The sequence below is a fragment of the Stegastes partitus genome, unplaced genomic scaffold, assembly GCF_000690725.1.
Source record: "Stegastes partitus isolate 25-593 unplaced genomic scaffold, Stegastes_partitus-1.0.2 Scaffold418, whole genome shotgun sequence".
Classification (NCBI taxonomy): domain Eukaryota; kingdom Metazoa; phylum Chordata; class Actinopteri; family Pomacentridae; genus Stegastes; species Stegastes partitus.
The window spans coordinates 120,032-142,161 of NW_007578149.1; the positions used below are offsets into that span (position 1 = coordinate 120,032).

A 22,130-nucleotide genomic window follows, 5' to 3' on the forward strand; every position below is an offset into this window, starting at 1 on the left:
CCAGCAGTCAGACTGGACACACACTGCAGACACCAGTCAGTCAGAGGAACGTCTCACATTCATGTTCATGTACCTTCATCACCACAGACGGTCACTAATAGACACACAACAGCCAAAACCAGACACAAAATGACAAAAACAACTACAAATAGACACAAATGACCACAAAGACACGCAAACAACCAAAAAGAGACACAAAACAACCACAGTGAGACACAAATGACAACAAAAGAAACAAAAACAACCACAAGGAGACACAAAATGGCCACAAAGACGCACAAATGACCACAGAGAGACAGAAAACAGCCATGAATACAAAACGGTCACAGGGAGACACAAAGAGACAAACCGACAAAGAACAACTGCAAAGACACAAAACATGGAGACCGGTGAGCTTGAGCGTCTGTTTTGCTTCCCGTCCATCGTCTGTCTGACACCAGGGATGCTGATTTACTTCCTGGTTGAACCTTTAGTTCCTAAAACGGCTCCGGCTCCTTATTTCATCACAGTGGAATCACACCAGCAGCGGATCAGAACGTCGAACCGGACCGGCTGCTGGTCACATGTCTGTGGACGCTCTGGAGAACAAGAACCGTCCCCAGAATCCCATCAGCCTACATTTTTAAACAAACTGCCCAAAACCGCTTCTTCTTCTTCTTCTCTTTTTTTTCTTTTCCACATATGTGAGAACAGAACTATCTGATGGAGATGAATCAGCAGCAGGACGCGGTGGCGCCGCTGAGCCTCGACATGCTAACGTCTGCTGCTGCACAATCAGATAAAGGGCAGAAAGAGAAATAACTGTCTTATGTGCAGGCTTTAATTCCAGAGTTTTATATTTAATCAAATGATATTTCATAGTTTGTATCGCCGCCTGCAACCACTTTCATTCCAGCTCATAAATATGCATGTTTGCATAAAGCCGTCGCATGTTTTTTTAAAGCGGGACTTGAGATTCTCGCGGCGTCGCGCTAGCGGAGGGCGGGCGGAATAACGCGGGAAAGCGTGCGTCGGACCGCCGCGACGGCGAGCGGCTTTGTGTTCATTAAACGTCGTTCTGCCAGAACCTGGATTACGCAGACGGAGAAAAACAAAGTGTGCAACGTGAAGCCGTGGACGCTGAACGACTCCACAGATAAATGAACGTGTCTCCAATAAAAAGGCGACGTTATGGCTTCATAAAGACGCGGCGGGGCGCCGAGTCGCAGCAGGTGATGCTGCTGCACAGGTAATACACAGGATGCTGCTCATTCATCGCTATGTGGGACACGAGCGATTATCTGACAGACCCGTGAGCGTGGAAAGGTTGCTCTGATGAACGAGGCGGCGGCGGCGCTGCAGTCGGACAATAAACTCAGTGATAATCATTTACACGCAGCAGCGAGTACCTGAGCAATAACACTTAAATGTCAAACGGTTCTGGACTGAATCACCTCTAAACACCTGCATTAAGTCCAGCAGCAGAGTGTTTCCTCTGAGCAGCAAAACTAATACCTCACACAGATAATGCTGAAAACAAAGCAAGCACAGAGAGTCCAGCTGTGGTTCCCATCAGTCCAACTGCATGAACATGGTTCTACAACAAGCTGAGAGCAGCAGAACCTTCTCAGTTCTGGACCTATGGACTGTCTATGTCTGCATCATGGCTCCACATGGAGAAGACCTGAACAGAGGAGGAGAAACATCTGACTGAGAGACTGGACAAAGATGGAAAAGGATCCAGAAGACCAGTGAGCAGCTAGAACCCAGTGCAGCCCAGTGTGAGCAGGAACCAGGAGGTCCAGAAGGAGCCACAGCAGCACTGATCAGGGCTGCAGTGGTCGTCCTCCTACAACGACTCCACGGACAGTCAACTACTGTCACTATGGAGCTGTGGACACCAGACAAAGGCAGCTGCTTCAGACTTGGCACAGGGCTGATCAATGGAGACCAGAGTTAGTGTGAAGCTCACACAGTGTGAAGGACACTTCAGAACATCAGCCTCTATGGACGGAGGAGCAGAACTAAACCTGGCTGCTGCTCACAGCTAAACTTCCACATCAAAGTTCACCAGAGAACATGAACAGAAGCCTGATGGATGCTGGAGAACAGACTCCAGAGAATTGTCCAGAATCACTCGGAGATCCAACAACATGTCTGTATCTGTGTCCCCCGACTACTCTGGAGGATTCATATCAAACTCATCTCATCATGTCCTGATCCAATAAACTAAAGGACCGTCTTGTTTTAGAACCCCCTTGCAGCAGCGTTCTAGCTCCGGCTGGACGTCCTTCCTGTGGTTCTGACGCTCCGCCGTGAGACCACGCCGCCGCTCCGTGTCCACCGCTGACCTGGAAACGTCCGTCAAGCCTCCTGCAGCTGCTTCCTGCTCCTCTGTTTGTCTGACTGGCTGCCTGAGGTGCTTTAAAGAGGCAGAACCACACCTAGGAAGCCTCCATGTCTCTTTCTTTCTGTGTGTGAAGCTTCCTCCTGACGCTTCTCGGCGCCGTCGCCTGATGACAGCGTGTCACGACGAGTGCAGCCGAGGCGACGAGGAGGAAACACGCCAACTGTACCTGAAGACGTGTTACAGTTACAGAAATAAAAGCGCTTCAGCAGGCCGGCGGAGGGAAGGAACGTCTGGCAGGAAGCAGGCGGCGCGATGACAGCGTCTGAGCTGCACCCGGACCGAACCCACATTCAATCAGAACGCACTGAGCAGAGCTAACAGGAAACACGCCGCCGCCTTCTGCAAGACCAAAAGCCAGAGAGATGCAAAACACCGACGTCAGGAGCAGAACACCAAAAACACCACAACAGACTGTCAGAGGGTTTCAGGGGCAGAACCAGGGTTCTGGTTTGGACCAAACGTTTGTAGATTAAATCCCAGAAACGTCCTGGAGCGCTGCTGGGTCCACAGGAGGAATAATTAACAAACTTATGAGACTTATGAGGATGTTTTTAATGATATTTGATACGGCTGCTGTCATTTTATGCTTGAAAAACAAAAATATTCAAGTGATTAAACCGACACTGTAAAAAAAAGAAAATTAACTGTAATTCTTTTTTTATTTTATAGAATTCTCTTGTGTTGTTAAATAACACATAATATGTTGTAAAATTATAGAAAATTATTCACACAAAAAATGTCCAGATCAAAATTCTGCAATTTAAAAAAAACTGTTTTGTTTCTTTATAATGTAAATTGTAAAATTTAATTTTTAAAAATGCATTTAAATCAGAAAAAGATAAAAGTTTACAAAAAATTAAACGAAAGTAAAATTATGTATAATTACAACTATAAAAATATGTTTTTTAAAATTTAAACTGTTCTTTTACAGATTTACATGTTTTAAATAATGTTAGAAAATGAGTTAATTTACATGTTGACTACAAAAAAAAAAAAAAACCCCTGACCTAAACGTCCACATTAAAAATCTGTAGATGTAGAAATTAGTTCCTTTTACAACATGTGGACATAAAATATTAACTGGATTTAAATTAGGAAAGAAAAACATTATTTTACACATATTTGCTGTTTTGAGAGGAAAATATTTTTGAATCGTTATTTTTCTGATTTTATTACAGATATTATCTAAAATAAAATAAAAGTCATGTTTGAGTGTTAACTGCAAACAAAACTGTAATTTGACATTAAATATTAATTGGATTTAATTTTTTTTAAATCCATATTTTTAATGTAAATTAAGATCAGATTTATTTAAAATATGATTTTACACATTTATCCAGTTTAATAAAGATGAGATGCACCAAACTCACAGAAAAAATATATTAATTTATAAAACTGAACAGAATGTCCACAATAAAAATCAGAAACTAGCTACAAGTACTCTGGCTCGTAGTGGACGTTTGCAGCATTAAACCATTACATGCGGCCTCCTGCTGAAGCCTGCAGCCCGGTGAGCTGGACCGGGCTGCAGAGCCGACACCAGGCGCTAACGCCGGCCGGCCTTCAGCAGCAGCAGCAGCAGCAGCAGCGTGTCAGAGCTCCGGCTCTGGTGGTGGTGCAGTCATTGTACAGAGAAGGTTAAATATTCAGCCAGAGCCACAGCGTGGATGTGCATAATAGGCAGATAGAGGCGCCTGATCCTCAGAGAGAGAGTGTGTGTGTGTGTGTGTGTGTGTGTGTGTGTGTGTGTGTGTGTGTGTGTGTGTGTGTGTGTGCGCCCTCATTTGTGCGCCATGTGGGCGGGTTCCGGACCCGGTTTGAGTCGAAGGACGGCGCAGGAGCTTCTAATTGAAAGGATTTGAGGGCTGCAGCGGGAGTCGGACTGGGCCGGGCCGCTAAACCCAGCAGGAGGCTGAACTGCTGCAGCTCGGCGCTGTTTGTATTTGTGATTACTGCAGATGTCAAGGACGTGTGCAGGAAACCAGCAGCTCTGCCTCCTGTGACACTGACGAGGGTTCAATCCCGACGCACTGAAGCCGCCAGGTGACCCGAATGCTACGGCTTCATGAACGGTTCTGTAGAACATGCATGATGTGCTGCAGGAACCCGGAAGCTCTGCAGACACCAGAACACCAGAAACCCTCAGCTGAACGGAAACGACTGATCTGAGCAGCAGCAGCAGGTTTCTGCAGCCGGACCAGCTCATGTCCATCAAACCATCTGAACCCAGAACCCCAGAACCCCAGAACTCAGCAGCAGGTTTAAAAACACCTGAAACAACACAATCCATCAGCCTGAGCAGCCAACCAGTCGCCTGCTGCAGCCGTTCAACCAACACATGAACCAGAATGAGGCTAAAAAGTCGTCATGTTTCATAAAAACCACTTTGTTCTGAAGTCAATCATTTGCTGGAACCAGATTAAAGTAAATCTAAATATTCTCCACCAGTGGTTCAGCTTCCATCAGCCGTTATGGGAGGTGTCGGCTGAACTGCAGGCGATGTGTCTCTCCTTACTTTACAACAACTTTGGGAAAATAAATTCATAGTGAGTTTTCTAACTGGCTTCAGCCCAGAAGACGTTTCTGTGACGTACTGAAACAATAACTAATAAAAATCTATTAAGTATTGATCAATATCACTTTACTATCGTTTAAAAATGTGTCTGAAACGACCCACTGGGTTTCGACACGCATCCTGTCCAGAACTTTTTGGTTCTATTAATCCATCTTTGGGTTTTTTTTCCTGTGCTCTGACTGTATTGATCTGTGATCGCTCCCTGACGCAGACGTCAGACGAACGCTTTGTGCTCATTGTTACCTCGAACACTGATGTTGGACACGAGGACGGATGCACGTCCTCCCACATGTGGGTCAAGAGGCTACGGGTCACACACATGTGGAACCAAACAGACATACAGTCGTGACTCGATAATCCGACACTAAATGTAAAACCTTCTTCTATGTCGGATATCAAGGCTGTCGGATTGTCCAGACGGAGGTCCAGATACGAGGAGGGCTTGATGCTGGAAGGCTCATTAGTTGTTCATTATTGTTCATAGTTGTTATAATAACTAGTGGTTCTGGTCCCAGTAGAACTTTCTGCTCTCTGGATATTCAGGCCCAGTTAATGATGAATATCAGAACATTTGTCCTGGTCGGGGGACACTTCCACCCCGGGGCAGCGCTCTGACGGGGTGGAAGTGTCCAGAACACACAGGCAGAACTTGGCTGCTGATGCTAGTTTAGTTAGCGCTCACACTTCTGTTTCCTCCATCGGTGGCGGCGGGGGAGTGGCAGATACGCTCCACCGTTACCATCCATGTTTACTTCCATAAACACTGAGCACGCTCGCTGATCGACGAGCTGCATCAGCGGCCGTTTTTTAATCAAGTTTTTAATTTTTAACAGAACCGTCCCAAACTGCAGCCTCTGCGCTTCACTGATTACGATGTTTCCAACTGCGGTTTGAAATCGATGAATTGTTCGTCCTAATTGCTCGTTGGCCTCTAACGAGATACAAACAGCTTGTGTTGAAGCAGACGTAGAAACAAGTCGATCCGCTGATGACGTCGGTTTCAGACCAACAAAATGTTCTGGACGTAGAAGCTGAACTGGTTTGATCCTCCCACTGGTTGTTCTATGAGATTAATAATCAATTAATCATCAGTTTTACCACCATTTAGGTGATTTAACCAAAAAGTCTGACATGTTTTTAACGGTCATGTTTTAAACAATTTACTGATATTTTACAGATTTTTGCTGTTTTGTTAAATGAGATCGTTTTTTCCTTTAGTTAAAAAAAAGACGAAGATATTTTACACATTTACAAATCGGAATTTTTTTGTTGTTTGTGTTGTTTTGTTTTCTTCTGGCAATGTGTGGCTGTAAGATTAGACTTTTCAAGGCTGTATTTAAATCAGTAAGAAATACAATAATTTCACAAATATCTGCTTTTAGGAAATAAAAAATCAATTTAAAAACTGTAATAGTTTTACTTTTTTGAAAAATTGTTATTTTACATATTTTACAGATACAATAAATAATAATTTGACACATACGTGCTATTTTCAAGAAAATAAATGATATATTAAGCATTGAATATTTTAAAAACATTTTTATTGTTATTTTAAATATTTTCCACTTTTTCTAGTAAAATCACAGATATTAAAAAATATTAAATATTTTGTAATTGTTATTTTACAGATTTTCCTTGTTTGTTAAATTGTAAGTACAAATATTTTATAATTTAAAAAATTGCACAAATAATTGCTATTATGAAAGAAAAAATGAAAACAAAATAATAATTGTACATTTTTTAAAAATTGTTATTTTACAGATTTTTCCAGTTTTATTAGTTAATATCTAGTAAGAGCAGAAAATAAAAGAAATGATTTGAATGTTGACTCAACAAAAACAGAATGAAAACATAAATGACGTCCGCCTACAAAAAAAAGTAAATTATGCAATAACATAATTTGTTATTTGTTATTGTCATTATTTAACCATAAAATACAGGAATTAAGGATTAAAAATTATAAATATTTTTGAAATGTTATTTTACAGATTTGGCCAGTTTTAGTACAGATATATACAAACCCTATTGATGTTTATTTACGATGTTTAACTATAAGATGACAATAATTTTACTGCATTTAAATCAACAGAAATGATCATTATTTGACACATATATTATTTGCAAGAAAATAAATATTATTTTAAGGTTATTTTAAAGACTTTCCATTCAATAGCAGATAATCACAGAAAAAAATATGACTTTATATATTCTCTCTCTGAAAAACCAAACAAAGCAAAACTGTTCGTTACGTCTTCAGAAAACTTTTTTTTTTTTTTTACTAATAGTGAATCTGCAAAAATATGATTTCATTTATGATTTCGTTGCTTTTACAGTCGGTCTTCTGATGTCTGTAGTTTTATGTCATGAACACGTTTCAGCCTGTTTCTGACGTAACAGCAACAGATCGTCTCCTAATAAAAGCTGAAAGCTGCTTTAATATGTTGGTTTATGAGCTGATTTCGGTGAATTGTCGTGTTTTAGTCGCTGCATTGATCCTTCTGGAGGTTCAACGTGTTCAGAAGCTTCGTCAGGAACAACCCGACCCGGTCAGCGTTCGGATCCTCGGCTCTGCCTCAGGCGTCCGTCGCTAACCTGAACTTTACGTGAACACGAACCCGTGACCCGCTCATCTCCGCTGTCAGGTTTCTGTTCCGGTTTCCGGGCCGACGCGGATCCTGCAGTCAGACGTAGGAACCGGGTAAGCAGAACTGCTGCTCCGGGTTCAGTGGCTGCAGGCGTTTGTTGGCTTCACAGAGGACGAAGCTACAGCCAGTTAGGAGACATCTAGCGTGGAGCAGGCCTCTCCTCTCCTGAAGCCCGACTCCCACCGGACCGGCGCTACCCGGGGATCTCTGGTAGTTCATAATAACTGAATAAGTGACCTTAATCCTGTGTAAACCTGCCACGTCTGCAATATGTAAAGCAGGAATCCAGATTCCACCAGAGCTCAGGAGGTAGCATCAGTCCCGTACCGATCAGCGTTTAGTGGATCGGAGGTCATTTTTTATTAGTTTTAGCAAGATTTCAAGTTTTCTCAGCACTTTCCTTGAGCGGTACGGAGGCTGCACTGAATATTCTGAGTGAAAGAACGTTTTTGGTGCAAATTCAGGACGAGTTCCAGCCACAGAATTATGAATTCTGACATTTTACGATAAAATACGACAAAGCGTTTCATGTTTTTCAGGCCTCTTCTCTCCTGAAGCCTGATTCCCACCGGACCGGCGCCACCCGGGGATCTCCGGTAGTTTAGAATAATTGAATAAGTGACCTTAATCCTGTATAAACCTGCCACGTCTGCAATATGTAAAGCAGGAATCCAGATTCCACCAAACACAGAGGTACGGTGATCACATGAACCCTCCAGTGATCTAAGGAACCGTTTCATTAGTTTGTCTTGTCGTCGTCTCCAGAACTATGGAGGCTGGAAATCCTACATGAAACAGCATCGATCCATAAACAGGAACTAAATGAAAACGTCTCGGGAACGTTTACAGTAAAATACAAGAGAGCGTTTTTAACCGTCTTTAGAACAACTGAGCAGCTTGAAAAATCCGTATTTCAGGGACTTAAGGTGATTTTTTTATGAGTTTTTGCAAAATGTTCCTGTTTTCTTTGCACCTTTCTGAAGATTCACGGAGGCTGCGTTGGGAATTCTAACCTTTGGAGCATTTTGAGGGTAAAATCTGTGTCAGTAAATTCAAGCAAAACACAGACGTCGGCTGTAATTTCTAAATGATATGAGACACATAATGCTGCGAGCAAAGAGCCTGAACGAGACCATGTGTGGATCAGTGATCTGAGGCCGTTTTCTAATTTTCTTTTGCAAGAATTTCTTGTTTTCTTTGCACCTTTCTCAAGAATGATGGAGGCTGAGTTTGGAATTCTAACATTTGGAGCATTTTGAGGGTAAATTCTGTCGTTAAATTTGAGCAAAACAAAGACGTCGGTAAGAATTTCTAAACTACATCAGGCACACAGTCCTCGTCCTGCGAGCAAAGGGCCTGAAAGAAACCATGTGTGACTCTGCATTTCAGTTATTTAAGGTAATTTTCTTTTCTTTTCTTTTTTTTTTGCACAATTTCTTGTTTTCTTTGCACCTTTCTTAAGAATGATGGAGGCTGAGTTGGAAATTGTGACCTTTGGAGCATTTTGAGGGTAAATTCTGTGTCAGTAAATTCGTTGCTCGTTCTGTGTAAATGCATCACAAGAAGCACAGACCTCAGGTGGAGTTTCTAAATGACATGAGGCACATAATGCTCATCCTGTGGCCTTAAACGAGCCTCCTGCCTGTGAATCAGCTCCACCAACACATGATTAGAGGTCAAGCGGCGGCGGCGGCGGCGGCGGCGGGGCCTTACGTCCTCCCATCCTCGTCCAGGTGTCCAGGAGATGACGTCCAGGAAGGGGTTGGCCAGGTAGCCGTCGATGTTGAAGGAGTAGTCTCTGCCGCCGAGCGTGATGTTGCTGAAATACCTGCAGAGACGTCGGAGGAGGAGGAGACGCAGCGTTAGCGGCTGAATTAACAACGTGCTTGAAGGAAACGAGGAGGGCAGAGAGAGGATGTCGGGGATGCGTTTGATGCAGCAGAACGCCTGCCCTGTTCTATTTCTACCTGAAACCGAGCCGCAGCACCTCTGTGGTGACAGTCTGCTCATCAAACGTGCAGACGGAGGATCAGAGGCGCCGGATTGTCAGGATCTTTGAAGTCAAACAACTGCCGCTCTCGGCGTCGGCTGCCGGCTCCTTAGTTTGTCTGATAATCACACAGGACAGACCTTCTAATTGTCTCCTTATGTCATCCCGCCGCCGTCAGAACACACAACCTGAGAGCTGCTCGCTCTGCTGCGTGACGCCAGCCGCAGCCTGCAGTTGCAGCCGCTGAACGGCAGGCAGCAGTGCAAAGGAAATGCAAATGAACACATCTTCCCGCAGTCCTGGACGCACTTTAAACACACAGACAGAAGAATCCATTAATCACGTCCTGATAATTGCAGCGCTGTTTGTGCTGAGCATCATTTACTAAAATTACTGCGAGTAAACTAATTAATGACACGTTTGGGCTCCGCTTCACGGTGACCAGAGTCTGTATGTGAAGAGCGTGAGCGAGAATAAGTGGAGTTAGAATGAAGCTACCTGTTAGAGTGTGTGCTTGTGCTGCCTACGAGGAATACATTAAAGCCAGCTCATTAATATACATGAGACATGCTCCGCTGGCTACAGATGCTGGGCTAATTTCGCCGACTCACAACTACACGCACCAACAACATCTATTTTGCATGGATGATAGCCAGCTCCGGATTCAGACATCCCCTCCGTGGCTGCTCCCTGACACCGACGCCCAGCGGCTCCACCCGGACGTCTTCCAGCTCGACCTGGCCGAGCACCAGAGCTCCTTTCACAGAACACACACCTCGATCCGTCTCGGTCGGAGAACAAAGCTGCTGACTGGAACCAGGGATGCTCAGAGACGGTTTTAGTTCTGCAAAGCGAGAAGCATTTCTGCAAAAAGGTGCATCAAAAAACATCCAAAAATGCTTTTTGTAGGCACCATAAAAGTCCCTCCACACAGCCGCAGCACAAATAAAGAACAGTTTGTTGTGGAACCTCATTTAAAAGGTTCTCAGCATTTCTAGCAGCTTCCTTCTTAAGTAAATCAACACAAAGACAAGTCGCACGATGAAGATGTCAGCTGCCGAGAGGCGACACAAACACCAGATCGGTCTCTGTGAGCAGGAACACAGAACCTTAAATGAACCCGTGGATCCAAACTGAAAATCTAGAAACACTGAACACATCTTCCAGCTCGTCCTCGAAGCTCCTGCTTAGCTGCAGGAACCGTTTTCAGTTCTGCAAAGTGAGAAGCATTTCTGCAAAAAGGTGCATCAAAAAACATCAAAAATGCTTCTTGTAGGAACCATAAACAGCATTTTTAAAAACTTTAAACAAAAATAAAGAACCATTTTCTAGATAGTTTGTTGTGGAACCTTATTTAAATGGTTCTTTAAGCATTTCTAGCAGGTTCCTTTTCACGTAAATCAACACAAACACCAGATCGGTCTCTGTGAGCAGGAACATAGAACCTTAGAACCTTAAATGAACCCGTGGAGCCAAGCTTCAAATCTAGAAACACTGGATGCATCTTCCTGCTCGTCCTCCAACCAAAGCTCCGTTCATAAAACACACCTCGATCCGTGTCGGTCTCGGTTCCACACAAACTGAGACAATAAAACCTGGAACGCTCGGTGGCGAAAGCGTTTCTAGTTCTGCAAAGCGAGAAGCATTTCTACAACAAGATGCATCAAAAAAACTCAAAAAATGCCTTTTTTAGGAACCATAAAGTCACTCCAGACAACCGTAGCACAAATAAAGAACCGTTGTCTAGATAGTTCTTTGTGGAACCTTATTGAAATGGTTCTCAGCATTTTAAATCAAACCATTACGTGCAGGTTCCTTCTCACGTAAATCAACACAAAGACAAGTCAGACGTTAAAGATGTCAGCTGCTGGGAGGCGACACGAACATCAGATCAGTCGTTGTGAGCAGGAACATAGAACCCTAGAACCCTAAATGAATCCAAACTTAGAATCTAGAACCGCTCTTCCAGGCGGACAGACGAACGGATTTAAGAACGATTACGTTGTGAACCGTAAACGTGAGAATCTGCAGTGGTTCTGGTTCTTCCATTAAAAACAGGCTGAAGCTGACAAAAGCAGAGTTCAGAACAAAAACACGTTCTGCTGGTACAGACGAGTAGAACCGCATCTAGTTAGTACTCTGGGACGGTGCAAGATGCCAGCTATGCATTCTGGAAAATATACAGAACATTTCTCATGGTTCTCTGGTGTTCTATCGAGCAGATGATCAATCAGTCAGTTGATGAATCAATCGCTGCTCTCAGCTTCACGCTTCCATCAAAACAAATAACTTCAACAAACCAGAAGAAAAACATCCTCTAAATAATTCACATGTAGATAATAATTTATCAGTTTCAATTCAATGTGCGACATTAAACTTTCATGAGTGATATTTTAATTCATGTGTAATATTTAATTTTCTCGTCCAGTCTTTGACCATCACGTGTCGCTGCTTCAGCGTCACGTCTCACGTTTCTGTTCCCGTCTTAGTCTCCCTCATTTATTTCCCATCAATCCATCATCTCTACACCTTCATCCTCACTATGGGGGGGCGGAGCCTATCCCAGCTGACTCAGGGTGAAGGCAGGTTCACCTGGACAGGTAACCAGTCTATCACAGGGCTACACTTAGAGACAGACAACCAAGCACACTCACATTCACACCTACGGACAATTTACAATCACCAATTAACCTCAGCATGTTTCTGGACTGTGGGAGGAAGCCGGAGAACCCGGAGAGAACCCACGCTGCACGGGGAGAACATGGAGACTCCACGCAGGAAGATCCCGGGTGTCCTCACCGGGACACGAACCAGCGACCTTCTAGCTGTGAGGCGACGGTGCTAACCACTGATCCACCTGCAGCCCTCATTTAGCTTTATTTTCAGTAATAAATCATATTTATGTTGCTTTTCTATCAAGCAGTGCGTCTATTCTCATCTCGTCTCTGACCCACCCGGCACCAGGACTTCCTTCTGGATTAACAAAGTTCTCAGAGAGGTTCTGGAGCCGGTGTTCTGTCTGGAGCCCGCCGTGACCCTCCTCACCTCATCCTTCCTCTCAGCCTCTGCGTCTGGTTGGCGTCCGTCATGCAGTTGGTGACGAAGTTGGGCCCGCCCGTGGTCCCGTACTCCTTCCTCATGGCCACGGCCCCGTGGGTCAGCACCGACACCCCCCGAGCGATCCTCCGGCGGGGCTCGTCCCTCCAGCCCTGCGGCCTCACGGCGAACAGGGCCCGCGGCAGGCTCTCCATGCCCAGACCCGAGAGGGCCGGGCCCACGGCGAACCACATGTGCGACGCCCCGGCCTGACCGGCGGCCCAGGCGGCCTTGAAGACCAGCTCGGCCTCCTCCTGGGAGCAGTACAGCAGACGGACCTGCGGGGCGGCAGGGAGGCAGGGAGGGAGCCGGGGGAGGACACACACACACATACACACCTGTGAGATAAGGAGGGGAGACGGGGGAGGGGGGAGGCGAGGGGGGAGGCAGATAGAGCCGTGGGGGAGGCGGGGGGGGGATAGGAGGGAGCGTATCGACGAATAACAAGGATGCCGGGAGACGCAAGAGGACAGATAGCTGGGAGCTGATGTGATAAGCTGCATGGAAGTCAGGAGCATGACTTCCATGGAGAAGGGAGGAGGCTGCAAGGATGCAAGGATGCAAGGATGCGAGAGATGAGAGCAAACCATGAGGTCAGCGCTTAATGAGCCTGATGAATATTAACAAAAACGAGGGGGTAACACAAGAAAGGCAAGGAGGGAAGAAGTGGGGAGGAATCTGGAGAGGAGGGTTAAAGAGCAAACACACCTGAGGGAACACAAGAGGACAAGAGGTTAAACTGTGACGCGTTATTAGAAGAAGGCAGAAGACAACAGGAGGCGAGAGGAGGAGGAGGAGGAGGAGGATGGGGAGAGTCACTCCTTAGAGATCGGAGGAGGAGGTGGAGGAGGAGGAGGAAAAGAGGGAATCGAAGAAAAGCAAAAGGGTGACATATTTTGGTGAAATCAGGGCCTGGAGAGATAAGAGATATTTGTGAGAGAGGAGGTGGGATGATTGAACGGGGCTGAGGAGAGAGAGGAGAGAGAGAGAGAGAGAGAGAGAGAGGAAGAGGGAGGAAAAAATAACATTAAAGACAGCAGTGACATTGGATGAGCTCTCTGCTGCAAACGCTGAGGTGAGGAGGGAGGAAGAGGAGGATGAGGAGGAGGCAAGTGACCACAGGGAGGGAAAATGTGGAGAGAGAGAAGGTTAGAAAAGAAGAAAAGGAAAGAAGAGAATCGAAAAAATGGAAGAAAAAGGTACAAAGGGGAAGTGAAGGACAAAAAGAGGAAGACAACTCTTTTATGCAACGGGAGGTGGAGGGGTAACAGACTGAAAGCACATTCTGAGAACTGCGCCTTCATTGAATTCTGAACTGTAATGGCTTGGCAAAACAATCCAGCCTGGATGCCAATAAAGCTCCAGTGAATTAGGCCGGGAATGAGAGGAAGGGGGGAGGCAGAGGGTGACAGACAGGGGGAGAGAATCAGAGTTATAAACAGACACACTCAGTATCTGAAGATGGGAGATGGAGAGCAGACGGAGAAACGCTGAAGCCGGAAGAGGGATGGAACAAAAAGGTAGACGCCGAGAGCAGGAGCTGACCCGGAGACCCGCTGGCCGGGCCGCGAGGACGCTGCGTAGCACAGAACCAGGATGCAACGCACACACGGCATCACTGAGCAATCACAATTATTTATTAGCCCTGCAGGGATGGAGAGAGCGCCGCTGCCGCCGTGGAAACGGCAGGAAGGTTACAGGAGTGTGAGGCTGCAGCCGGCGTGCCGCGTCAAACACGCCGGCGATGACATTGAGCGCCAACGAGGGGCTCGGTGGACGGATGGACGGCGGCGGTGAAAGATAGCCGGGCAGAGATGGAGGTGAAGAGCGAGGCAGAGGAGAGAGCGAGAGCTTGTCTCCAGGCAAAGAAACGCAGGAGGGGGAGGAGGGGGAGGAGTAAGAACATGGACATTAGCGAAACAAGCCGACGGGTGGGGGAGGAACCGTGGGGGTCAGAGAGGAGGTTTGAGGGAGGTCTGATTGGGAGAAACGATGAAAAATGAGGGGAGGGAAAAAAGGAAAAAAAAAAACCCAGCAAGTTCAGAGTGAAAGCGAGAGGGGAGAAGTAAGGAAGGACAGCAGGCGGACAGCGGGAAGGAAGGAAGGAAGGAAGGAAGGAAGGAAGGAAGGAAGCAGCAGAACCAAAACCACGACTCATTCTGGTCGGACTGTACAGTAGAGCTCAAACAAACCGGGAGGGACACATCCCACGGCGCTAACAAACCCGGCTGCATGCTTATAGGCTGATTCCTACAAACTGACTCCAGAGTTTCCACACATCCGCCTCTGATGCAGACAGTTAATTAATTTAGATTCCATAACGAGTTCCATCACTTTCAAATCTGACGCCGGTTTGTGCAAAATCAGTTTCGATATTGTGCAATATTTCAGATTTATTTCGTAATGTCCCACTCTCATGCAGCTTAATGTGCAGTTTTTACATTAAACTGAGCGACGTCTCCTCCAGAACCAAACCCTGAATCAGACCCAGACACGTCCACTGATCCCAGAGCTTCCTCATGTAGCACAGGCTTGATCTAGACAGCTAGTCCCATAGTGGTCATAAACTGAGCTGAGGTCAAACTGGAATCTTAAATCATAAACAATCTGCACATTCAGCAGTTTGTGCAAAATCAGTTTCACTTTCATGTGCAGTCGTTGAACTTATTGTGCAATATTCCACTTTGAATGCTCAATATTTCAGTTTCTACATGAAGCTGAGCTGCATCTCCTCTGAAACCAAACCATGAATCGGACCTCCAGACCCTCTTCTGGTTCCAAAGCTTCCAAATAAAAAGCAGAAAGATAAAATTAGCGTTTCATTACATTATTGCACCGGAACAGCTTCATTATTTTGGCTCCTTGGTGAGACAGAACCTGTGATTTGGGACAGCACATCCCACTGGATTCTGATGTTCTGATGATAAATGCTTCAGCTTCCTGCTCGGTGTTCAGTTCTATTTTTTTTTTCACATTAAACGGAGCTGCATCTCTTTTCAAAATGGAACCAGAAAAGCCGAAGTTACAATCTCTTATAGGTTCTGGTTCCGAACTGATCCGTACAAACCGTGCAGTAAAACCGACCCCCTACTGAAGCCAGAGTTTCCACGTATACCTTCGATGTAACTGTAATATCTGGACAGTTAATTAAAATCAACACTAAATGAAGAGAGAGATGATAAACTGAGTTACATCTCTTCAGAAACAGAATCAGAACCCGTCAGAACCAAACCGATTCCAAAGGTTCCACGTGTACCTACTGCAACAGGTATCAGAAACACGTACACACACCCTTCACAAGACAACCAGCACATTTCCACTTAAAGGAAAGTCACGATTAGCTCTCTGGGAGTCGACGTTGTTTTTGAAGAGACTCGCTGCAGTAAGACTGTAAAGCCGGGATTACAGTCCTGTACAGATGCACGTAGTTGTTGGTGATTTACTACGATTCTGGTCCACTCGGTAGACTCAGTCGCACTCATGCATATTTCATGCATGCACACGACTGGAATTAAAGCGTCGCCGGACGAGCAGGTAAATCTGAAGCTGCATGGAGACGGAGACGATGACGAAACTCACTCAAACACACCCTCGATGTTGTTTTAACATTTAATTCCAGATTTAAATGTGCCACGTTGTCGTTTTACCTCGGATCGCTCTGACATCTTTCTGAGCGGACGGATCTCCATCATCCAGCTCAGTCAGAACAACAGCTGCTGATTGGTCTGAGCTGTTGCTGCTCATGTGAGGCTTCTCATCAGCAGCAGCCATGTTTGCTGCTGTGGTGGATCACATGGTCAGAAATAGAAAACCAGGAGGAGTCTGTGGAGAACCACAGCTTCCTTCTTCAGAGGCTTGAGGCTAAATTTTCCTCGAACGTGGTCCTCGGCTGCTCTGACTTGAAGGTAAAACAGCTGCCAGGAACAAGCCCCTCCCACTCAGCGGAGCTTCTGACTACAGAGATGTGCAGCAGAGTCAGAACTGCGACTCAGCAGATCTGTAATTACATTCTGAGGAGTCAAAATCCCAGTTTGAGATTCTACAACATCATCACTTCAAACTTGATTTGAGAAGCTGAAAAGGACAACGTAGCTCGGTGGAAGTGAAGTGAAAACATCTGGAGCTAGAACTACGAGGAGTCAGAATTAAACCATAGAAATAACAACCAGAGTCCGGCTGCAGACAAACACAGTGTCTGTGACGGTAAAAGTCATTTACCCCGAAAGAACGACAACGTGGAGATCTGAGATGTTCTTCTCACTGATTGGACGACTGATGTCTGCAGAACAGATCCAGTCCAGGTGTTAAATGTTAAAACAGAAAGTGAAAGACCAATTTGGGCTTTTTGTGTTTGCACATCCAACAGAACACATGATCTCATCATCAACTCAAGTCAGAAGGGTCCAGTCCAGTCCAGACTGAATGTGCCTGCAAACAAATGGAACTAAAACAAATGCTTGTCATGAGGAGATTCTCCATCATCCACACTTTAGACTTCATCGTTAGCAGAGCTACAGTCCAATCAGGAAGCAGCTGCTGTGTCCTGCACGACTTCTTAACATCCATGGAGCCCTGAGTGCTGTTGTGGCTTCAACACGAGGGCCAATGACAGCAGATGGACGAGCACCTATGAATAGAACCGCATCACGTCCACATCGGTCATGAGGAAACCACCTGGTCTGCTCCATACCTGCACAGTCGGTCGTATCTGTTCTACTGCAACACGATGGCGTCTCACTTTTCGTGGACATTCTGTACTCATGTATCACGACTTAAACTCTGTCATCTATCCAAGTTGGTGACGGTCCACTGATACCGCTCCGTAGGCGTCCAACTGCAGTCCAAAATGTGCATCTACACCCACTGTCTGCACTGCAAGAAGGCAAATGCTTGTAACGAGGAGAGACTGTAGGAGGAGACGCGCCGTCATCCTCACGTTTAGAATTCAACATCACCAGGGCGGTCGTCTCCCATTGTCATCCCATTCCCACAGAATGGTCTGGCAATGTGAAACTACATCCACAGAGCTCTTTGTTGGTGTTCAATCAGACCGTCTATGGAGCAAACCAATGCATAGCTACAGTAGCAGGAATAGAACCACCTGAACATCCACCTTGGTCATGAAGAAACCACGGACTAGCCTCATGCTGGTCGAATAACGTCGCTATGTGTGAAACTGAACACCTTTATCATGTTAAACCATCTTCAGTGTTGCTTTCTCCAGCACTTCCTACATCCAGAGCTCTTCAGAAACATCCACAGAGCTCTTTCTTGGTGTTCAACATGAGGAACCGCCCACGTAGCAAACCAATGCATAACTCCTGTGGTATGATCAGGACTGCATGTGCGTCCACACTGGACCTGAAGAAACCATGGATCAGCCTAAACGCTGGGCTAACAGGGCTCCAGACTGCAACCTCTTTTTGAGAGCTTGCAAGTTGCGTTGGCGCGAATGCACGACGATCACGACACTGTGTTAGTGTCGGCAGCTACCGCGTTAACCACAGTGGTGGAAAGTAGTACTCCTGTTACTTTGGTGTACTTATAAAGTGTATTTACATTTAAAAACGCAATCATCTTGGACAAATCTGACACTACAACGCCCTAGTTTAACTACTTTCAGTGTAATTTGCACACCTGTCTGAGCACATCGCAGCTACAGCAGCCTGCGATGTGGGGCGTTTAGGGAACATTGGTGAATCGTAGCGTCTATCGATAAGAAAACGTTCAGCAAGTCAAGGCGGGAGGTGCGACCAGAGAAAACGTTGGTCTGGAGCCCTGAGTACTACGATGGTGTTTGTTTTCTAGCGGTTCCTGTCTGGAGAACCTTCTACCTCCAAACACTGGAGACACAACGGCGGGTCGGACCGACTCGTGGAAGCCTCGGCAGATGGAGGGAGAGAAGAACAGAGGGATAGAGGAGAGAGGGGAGAGAGAGATGCGGAGGGACAGAGGGAGAGTCGAAGAAGAAGGAAGGAAAAACCTGGGAAGCCGCCTTGTCAGAACCGGGGCAGCACTTCCTCCCCTTTCCTCCCCCTCTCCTCCCCCCTCCCTCCCCCCTGTCTCACCTGCGCCTCGTTCTCCTTCAGCAGGCGGCGGGTTCGAGCGCCGCCGGGGTCGTCGGTCACGTTCAGGATCACCACGCTCTTCTTCTCCCAGCCGATGAACGAGCCGTCCGTCAGGCCCTCCACCACCGACAGGAAGTCCTGGTAGCCGTGGTGGCGGGTGGACACCACGGAGAAGGCGGTCCAGTCGTACTCCTCCAGCACCTCGAAGATGACCTCCAGCTGCAGCGCCGTGGAGGAGCTGAACTGGAGAAAGATGGAACCTGATTCCTGATTTGGGGGAGGAAGGGGGGGAAGAGAGCAGCAGATGTGGTTTAAAAAATGCAAAGTTCGTCCTCTGAGTCCAAACTGCAGCTGCAACATCGAGAGAAAGCAACAAACAGCGTTACTCCTGCGTCACCGGGGCCTCCGGTTTTTGTGCGGCAGCCGCGGGGCTGCAACAGCTCGGGCTGTCGCGCGAATTCTCCAGCAGGGAGTGTTTTTGTAAAGAGCGCGCCGAGGACGAGGTCTTCAAAGCAAGTTCATCAAAGTGCTACGGTTTAATTCCTAACAGCGGTTGTTTGTGAGCACGGATGCAGCGCTTTTTGTTACTTTCCTCGGCGTTGTGGTGATGAAACGCCGGCCCTCTGCGATGCATACACAAACACGGCACACACGGACGTACGGCGAGCGCACACGCATGCCCTTACTCACTCTCATACCCATGTCGGCTCACCGCCTCCCTCCCAGGAACATCAGAGGCCCGGCGACGGCCCCAGTCGGTGCCATTTACAGATCAAACAGCGCAGAGTTTCTGCAGATCAGTGACCCTGACCTTCAGCTCCCCCTCCATCCCCAAACCTTTTCTTCACACCGGAGGATGCGCGACATTGTGACACTGCGAGCTGTTCTGACAATGTAAGCGGCTCTCCCTTTGTGCTGCATTCACTGTCCTGTTAGTCCACTTCGGTGTACAGTGGAGCTGCACGACACGTCCAGGATCCACGCTGGGAAATCAAAACGCATCATCCTGCAGCTGTTCCTGCTGCTGCTGGACACCGTGAGCTCTCTCCCAACATGCTGCCATCTGAACTGCATTTGTGTTCAGTGTGTGTGCAGCTTTCTGTTTCCTGTCGCTGTGGAAACCTGACGAACAACTTTGCAAAGAACACAGAAGGTTGTTTATGCTGATTTAAGGTCTCTTTGGACTCTTTAAAACTTTATTTAAAAGACAGAGTTTGGCTGCACACAATCATCACAACGAAACTGTTTCATTTCTAATCTACGGTTTCATTTAGCGACGTTCGCCTGAGAGCAGGTTCAGCACCAGCGAGGGTCCAGTCAGGAGAACACAACCTGGACAAGCGCCACAGAACAAGTTCAAGTGTGATAATCAACACATCGCTGCTATTTCTGCTCTTTTTTTCTTTTCATTGTACGGTGGCTCCCTTTCAGCCAACCAATCACATCCAATGGGGTGGGACTTGTCACCATGGCAACACAGAAAACAGAGCGACAACGATGACATTTTTCCAAACTTTAACCGAGTCAATTTTTAACTTTTGTTCCTAAATTGAACCAGAAATCGACTGAAAACTGAAAGTAAACAACGGAAAACTAGAAAAGCTTAATTCTGATGCTCCCACCAAGTCAGAAATAAAGTTTATTTGAAAACAAAAGTCTTTTTAATTGAGATGCAGTTTAGTTGCACAGGAACGTAATTTAGCAGCGACCGGGCTGAGGGTGAACGAGTGTGTGTGCAGCCAAATAACAAAAGAGAAGGAGAAAAGAAAGAGAAATCAGCAGAGTGGAAATATTTCTCTGTCACCACGCGAGGAAACACAACTAATTAGTCCGACCATTTAAATCAGCGGCACAAAGCTCCGTGTGACAAGAGCAAAGATCTGAATGTCATCCAAAGAAAAGCCGCCTTTAGCAGCGCGACGCCGCAAGAGGAGGCGGCAGAGGGCCTCGTTCAGCTTTTTAGAAAATATTTTCACCAACAACTGATCGATTAAGAGACAAACTAATTAAAAATAATCGAAAATAATCTTCAGCCACAGTTAGGAACACACAGTACACTGTGCTGCTTCAACATCCACCCTGCGATGGAGACGAGCTCCAACACGTGACCTTTGTCGTGTTCTGCAGTCAGCAGGGTGTTGAGGTTGTTGCCACCACAAGAGGCAACGCGATTAATTTGTTTCACCGTTTCAATCAGCAGCACAAAGCTCCGAAGATCCGAACGCCATCCGAGGCAGGAGGAACAACTGCTCTGGATGCGTTAAACCGAACGAGAAAGGTTCCAAACGGCAGAGAATCCCTGATGTGAAAGACACGATGCCAATTAACGGAGTCACCGAAGGAGGTTTTTAAAAAACGCGACGCCGTCACGCAGCCATTTCTCTCAAGCTGTCGTCCCGGAGCTGCACGACGGAGTGGAGACGGCTGGAACGATCTGCAGCTCCAGCTGGACAGCCAAACCCTGACCGTCCACTTTATTAACGAGGACTGACAAGTGGAAAGTCGCTGTTTGCAAACAAGTGAGAACATGACAGCAGGGATGAGAGGCGTCCAGCGAACCAGGCTGCTTTGGAAACAGACTGCAGCCTGCACAGGGACCGAGTGATTCTCAGGGCCGATATTCGGCTTGTTAATCAACCGATCATTTGTTTATTAAATGCAGAACTTTAGGTCTGATGCAACCTGCAGAAAAACAAACAAGCCGTCGCCACGAACCAGGAAGTCTTTCACGGTGGATACGGCTACGCTAACGGCTAGCGGCTAAGTTAGGAGGCAGAAAAATCTGAAACAGAATCTTGGAAAACAACAATTAACAGCACTTTAGGATTTGGATCTAGAACAGAGACGAACTGCAAACAGAGCTGCAGGAAGCTGATCAATCTCAATTAGAACCCGAGTTATAAACGGCTGATGTCGTTTTGTTTTTGCATCTTGAGAGAAATTCGTGAAATTCCAACTTTTATCTTGCAATTTTATTAAATTATGTTTTTTATTTTTACTTATTTCATTCATATAACATTTTGTATGCTTAAAGCTAAGATGCGTTTTCCCGTCGCAGGACAACTAAACGTCGCAGCGTTTCCTGCAGCGTCGTGCAGCTCCAGCACACCGCATGCAGCCAATCACTGGCCAGTCGTCACATCTGCAGCTACAGTCGTCGTTATTGATGAAAAATCAGGTCATGTAGGACCGATGTGGCTTCTTGAGGGTCGATACTGATTACTGGTGACCAGAAAAGACAGATACCTGATTAAATGTGATGTTTGAACAGCTGCTGATAGCAGGAAGTCAGAACCGGGCCTCTTCGTTCATAAGGCGACTGTAACTGAATAAAATATAATAAAGAGATTAAATGATCTCCTGTGTT

General features: G+C 46.3%; 1 protein-coding gene across 1 annotated transcript in view; it reads right to left on the bottom strand.

Moving 5' to 3' along the window:
* The window catches only part of grin2db (glutamate receptor, ionotropic, N-methyl D-aspartate 2D, b), a 60,629-nt gene that overhangs the window by 33,967 nt on the left and 4,532 nt on the right, over positions 1 to 22,130 (bottom strand). The window contains exons 2-4 of the mRNA XM_008285837.1: positions 18,764 to 19,030; positions 12,645 to 12,973; positions 9,323 to 9,437 (exon numbers count right to left, since the gene is read on the bottom strand). Of these exons, the coding sequence (XP_008284059.1) occupies positions 9,323 to 9,437; positions 12,645 to 12,973; positions 18,764 to 19,030 (711 nt within the window). The remainder of the gene's footprint in view (positions 1 to 9,322; positions 9,438 to 12,644; positions 12,974 to 18,763; positions 19,031 to 22,130) is intronic.